We start from the raw sequence: 6000 nt of genomic DNA, 5'->3' as shown, positions 1-6000 counted from the left end.
AACATATTTAGCAATAAAAGTGAATAAGAGGCAGATTTAAAAGAAAAGCACAGGTCAAATCAAGCTATCCTGACCTAGCATGGATAGTATGCATATTTTGTAAGTGACTAAAGTATGAAGCATCACTTCAAATATCACTTTAATCTTTTTGGATGGCAGCTGATTTATAAGCACAGAATTTCTAATTCTTTTGCCTACAGGTCAAGAGAGAAAATATCCTATGGTTACTAGCAAAGAAATGATGACTTCATTCCCCATGGCAGATTGTGTCACAAAAAAGAGACACACACCATCGATCACATTACAACTCACACTTTATTCCATCTTGATTTGTATACATGTAGAACTGGGTCAGCCAGAGACTAAAATCAGTGCAGAAGTTCTCAGGACTAATGGGCCATGAAAGGCAGTACTGGTTTTGGCACACAGAGTGGATCCATACATTGGCTGGAACAAGATGGGCAGGAAAGTGAAATGCACAAATCTAACATCATGTTGAAATCATACCCAAGCTCTGGAGCATGTTAAAGATTAAATAATTATAAAGACTGACATGCAACTCTACATAACTTGTATTATTCATCTATAGACTATTTTTCCCCTTAAAGATCAAGAAATGGCGGTAGCAATCTGTTCACAGTAGCTTAAACAAGCAATCAATACACATTAGAGAGATGTGCCTACTGATTTCTATAGCAATCCATCATAAAGAAATAATGCTAAATAATGAATTTGCTCTACATTGTCTCTTTATTAAACTGAATAATACTAGTGAAATATTTTTGACTCAACTTTTACTTACTTAAATAAAATTCCTCATGTTTTTATCATGTCCAAAAACAGTGTCTGTTAGTTTATTCTTCCTTACAAGTCACAATGGATGAGAAAGAAATCTCTGTAATTGGTATCTTTATTTTTTAAAGAAAACATTATGCTGATGAGAACATCAAATAAGTAATACCATTCTTCTGCAAGTATTTTAGGTTTTCACATTTTTGTATTACACAGGGAGAAAAAGAAGCCACCCTGACCAGGTAACAGCAGTGCAGAATAAGACGTAAAAGAGGCACAAAGTGTCTATGTGATTTCTCAAGACAGAAAGAGGGAAAGGGAAAGAAGGAAAGGAAAGGGAAAATACAAAATCGCTTTTGGCAGAATAAACTGTTACAAAAGCTATTCATTTGCAGTTAGTTAAACATAATACAGAACAGTTCTTTAATTTTAGTGATGACAGAAGGAATGCTATTGAAAATTATATGCCAGTTAGCCTAAACTGCCTGATTGGGTTGTTTTTCTTGTGGTTGCTTTTGAGTTGGTGCGCTCTCCCAGGGAGGAGTTCTGCTTTTTGCCAGTGTAGGGCCAGATGTAACCCAAAAGGGCAACCTTAATTACTGAGAACAACTTTTCTTTATTAACTTGAGCATGTGGCCAGCATTCATTTTCTCTGAAAAACATTATTCACCCACCATGAGAAATTTCAAAGTGCAATGGTGACCACGATATGGTTCATTCACGGGGTGCACATTGCTAGGTATTTGCAAGTGATATGAATTTTAAAGTTAATAAGGAAGGGGGGGGGTGGAGAAGGTACTTCTTCAAGTCACCAGCATAAAATTATCAAGTAGACGAAAAAAAGATAGTGGTTTTCTCTATTTCTCCATTCTCCAGAGGCCCCCCCCCCCCCCGCACCTGCTGAGGAGTAAAAGCAGTCAGGTAATCCTCCCTTGTTCACCGCCCTAATGGTGGTTTGACTACAAACATGGAGGTGAGCACAGTGAGCACTGAAATAATATTTCTTAGTCTCCCTGATTTTAAATTTTAAACAACAAGCCGCAAGGTAATACAGGAAAGGTGGAGATGACGAGGAGGTCTGATAAGATGCCTGGATCTGGCACCATTCCTTGGAAAGTACCATATTCCGAGCCTGATTCTTTCAACTCTAAGTAAAAGGATAATGTCTAGCTTCACTGTGGCATTGCCCTTTTTAAGACACCCGTGTCAGTTGAAAGTTGTGCAACTTGAAGGGTAGAGAAGAAAGAAGCTTTAATTGCATTCCATAGTAAGTATGCATGGATATTTCAGAGTAGAATCACCCACTGTCTGAAGTTGGTTTCTGGCACCAAGCTGATCACTTCTTGAATGTGCTCCTTAACATGCAGGGCCGCTCCCTCTGACTCTCACTAGACCATCAATAATCATCTTTAGATGTCCTTTTGGAAAGAAATGACTTTGTGAGAACAGGGTAAGTGCAAGGACTGGAGGCTGGAAATAGGGTGAGTCCGCAGAGGGAAGCAGAAATAAGCTGAAGGAAAAAAATAATAAGTCTTTCTTCTAGGTCCTACATGAACAGTAATGAGGTAAAAATTCATGGAATGTGACTTAGAGACTTTCTAAGATGTTGTACCCAGGGGGTGTTCCTACGTTTCTTGATCTAAGAGCCCTTAGCAACCATCTGGTGCTGCATTTACCTTCCGGGGTGTGGTGCCCTACTTCTGGAATTTGGATCCCGGGGCAAACCCTGTGAGGGATCTGCCTCTGTGTAGCTAACACTGCTCCAAGCAGCCACTCTGATTTTGGTCGTAGTTCTGCAGAGGAGCCGCTTTGGCCCTCCAGGGGAGAGGGGGCTGGTGGTGACCGATGTGTCAGCTGTGAGCGAGTGGAGACTGCAGGCAGACTGGGCACCTACAGGGAGGCGTCCACAATACAAGACCTTGGATTTTACCCAAGGTCAAGGTGGCTGTGATAGAAAGGCCAAAGAGAGTACTGGGGGAAAAGGTTTCCAGAATTCAGAAGAAAATGAGAGAGAGAGAGAGAGAGAGAGAGAGAGAGGGGGGGGGAGAGAGAGGAACAGAGAGAGAGGAACAGAGAGAATGAGGGGAATCACTGGATCAGGAATTTCACAGGAACCAAACATGATTCACGACACAGAGGAAAAAAGCTAGCTTATCTGACTGATCAGGAAGGTATTCTTCAGAATATACTGCAACTAAACGATTTTCACACAGATAATGTGAACACTAAAATGAGTGTTTCCATACTATTATTAATCACATTTCAATGACTCATTAGTTCTATGTTTTCTAGGTTGCTTAATTCATTTAGCACATCCACAGCTTAGGTACCACTGAGAGGGGAAGGAGGGGAGGGTGAGGGTGCAGAAAATGAAGCAATGAAACAGAATTAAATTTTTGTAAACAAGAGTTAGTAGCACAGTGGCACAGTAGATTGTCAAGAAAAACAAAAGGAGTGGGTACAGAGTCATCAGCCTGGCCAGGGCCACCTTGCCGGCTACAAGGGAGGGACTCTGTAGCTCAGGAGTCCACTTTCTTGTTAATAAAAACTGAGGAGCAGGTGAGCAACCCATCCACCTTTTCCAGTTCAGAAATGCTCACAGGGATCAGCAGATAGTCTTTCAGTTTCTCATAAACCTGCAGTGAGAACAGAGGGTAAGAGAGAGGGATTCGATTTCATCCTGTTTCGCTGTCCCCAGGCTCAGAGAATTAACTCAGTTCCTGTGCCTAAGCTTTCACTCATTCATCCCTAACACACACATAACCTCCCCCTGCCCCACACGCCTGCAACTCTCCCCATAGAGTTGGTGGCAACTGGTTAACCACCAGCTCTAGGCTTTAACCTCAAAGCCGAAGATGTGTCAGAAATGTGGTTGTTGCTGGAAATGCCTTTACTCTGCTATTGTCATTGCTGGCTAAAGTGGTACATGAAGTCAGTGGCCATGTGTTCAGTCTGAACATTTCTCTTTCTCCATACTTGAAAGCCTTCTCAATGAGGCTTTATTGTTTCTTTCCTTGCCGAAACCACTGGAGAAAATCTGTCCAAGTGTAATTTACGTGATCATTTCAGATCACACACTGTTTTTAAGTCAGAGGTGTGAATTTTATAGCATCTTTCAACACTAATGGAAAATGTGTTTCAAACTTCAAATTAACAGTCCACAGATTTTTCTCTGTGATCAAAGAAAGTACACTTCTAAAAACAAAATCACTTGAAAAAATACTGCCTAAAAACTATCTACCATGCTTTTTTGGGTGGGAGTGGGGGTGGGGTGGGGAAGCCTCTTAAAGTTCAGTGCAATGGTTAATTAAAAGTCCTGGAACCAGTTAGAATTGGGTTCCAAACCCAGTGGTGTCAACTTACAACTAAGACTTCAGTTAAGTGACAGCCTCTCTGCACCTGTTTACCTCTCTGTCATGCTAAAATAATAAAACAGGTCTCTGATGGCCATTATAAGGACAAAGCAAGACAATGTTTATAGCTTGCTTGGCATAGCTCCTGGCACCAGAGAAGCCCTCAGTCACCAGCCATCTGCAGGGGTGTTATTAATAATCATGGGGATTTTGCTAATGTTACTGCTACTGTTGATAGACATAGGTTGAATGAGGAAGGAGTTACTGATTGTCTTGCAGTCAGGTGATTCTATGCTAAGGCTCTAGTTTTAACAACACTTAAACCACTATTAAGACAGATTAGATCCACTATTAACCCCTGGTTTGAGATCTGGAAGTTTACATTTTCTACAGGTTCACACTTTTGGCCATGGAAATAGAGAGAAATTATCCATATACTTCCCCAACCTTTCCCTTTTTATCTACTAAAACAGTAGCAGATAAATTTAGAAGGTAAACCTAGTAACAGCATAGTTTTGATAGTTTATGTGCTTGTAATATTCCTAATATTTTCAAAGTAAAATTCAACAGTTACTAAAGGCTCTTCTGCAATACTTCATATAAATGTTCCTCAGAGATGAAGGAGTGCACTTGAGGAAACTGTAGTTGAGCACTGTTCAATCTGTTTCATAGGATAAAATTGACATTACTAAGGCATGCATATGACATTGGCGCAGTGCCTTGAAAGACAAGGGACATTTTCTTAGACCAGGAAAGAATTCCAGATCCAGGAACAACAAATGCAGAGACTTCTGGTGGGACCAGCTCACTCGTATGTAAGTGTGCCACATTTTTTCCTGCTCTACCTTCCCACCACCTAGGATACATAGTTCCCTTTTTGCAACTCTGACCATGAGCACACACCTCTCAGGATCATCCATACTCCTCTGCTTTCAGAAGCTACTAAGGGGCAGCTCAGATCTGTCAATAAACAACGAACGGCTGACCATCTGATTGTGAGTCTTTATGTCTAATGAGTGTTGATGTGGAAAGGTGTATTTAATCAGAGCTGAGCACAGACTTGAGTGGTTGGAATACTTATTTGAAAAGCTTTGAATACTATGCATCATTTTTTCACCCACCTACTGTGAATGCACTAATGACAGATGCCAGGAAGGAGAAAACTGAGTTAAATAAACTTTCTCTGTGCTTTTAATATTCTCTCTGCTTTCTGAACAATGTGTACAGAGGAAAAGGAAGACCCCATTTGTCATTGTCATAAAAATAATCCCCGTGGAAGCCTACCCAGGTGCAGTGGCGGGGGGGGGGGGGAGTTTTTTTTTTTTACCTTTGCGCTTTCTGGATACTCTTCTGGGGTTTGGTGCAGCAAGACATGTCCTTTGCTAGGGATATTTAGATATATACAGTTTGCAGCCATGTCATCAGGCACAGTGAGCTTGTCATAGCGGTGGTCACTCATCTGTTGCATGATCTACGAAAGAAAAAAAGCAAGTCTGAGCAGTGTCTCCTGTACTTGCAAAAAGAAGGAAGACAGCGTGGCAGGATGCAAGCTTGCAAATGATTCCTTAAGGCAATTCCTTTGGTCAAGTTCCTAGTGAGTTCCCTGCAATTTCCTTCAGCCACTTGGTAAAGGAAAAACTAATTAAGATATATGGTTTGGGGGAAGAATTGCAAAAGGTTTTTGTTGTTCTTTTAAAGTGTGTGTTTGTTTCTATTTCTAAAATGGTTTTTTAAGCTTCTGACTATTTTTCTGGTTTTTGTTATTACAAGACCTGTCAGAAAGACACAAAACGCCCACATGGGAAAGGCCCAGCAGAGATTTTGATATCATTGGCTGAGTAGGCAGTGTTTCCTT

General features: G+C 40.9%; 1 protein-coding gene across 2 annotated transcripts in view; it reads right to left on the bottom strand.

Annotated features, from left to right (window-relative positions):
- Nucleotides 1-296: 296 nt before the first annotated feature.
- Nucleotides 297-6000, bottom strand: part of Ddah1 (dimethylarginine dimethylaminohydrolase 1) — a 267646-nt gene continuing 261942 nt past the window's right edge. For both annotated transcript variants that reach the window (XM_063257423.1, XM_063257413.1), the window contains exons 5-6: nt 5473-5616; nt 297-3428 (exon numbers count right to left, since the gene is read on the bottom strand). In XM_063257423.1, coding sequence (XP_063113493.1) covers nt 3312-3428; nt 5473-5616 — 261 coding nt within the window. In that variant the 3' untranslated portion in view covers nt 297-3311. The remainder of the gene's footprint in view (nt 3429-5472; nt 5617-6000) is intronic.

The sequence above is a fragment of the Cavia porcellus genome, unplaced genomic scaffold (assembly GCF_034190915.1).
Source record: "Cavia porcellus strain 051 isolate PalLab524CR breed Dunkin Hartley unplaced genomic scaffold, mCavPor4.1 scaffold_1, whole genome shotgun sequence".
NCBI lineage: Eukaryota > Metazoa > Chordata > Mammalia > Rodentia > Caviidae > Cavia > Cavia porcellus.
Note: the sequence above shows the minus strand (reverse complement) of the source record. Positions and strands in the feature narration are given on the sequence as shown.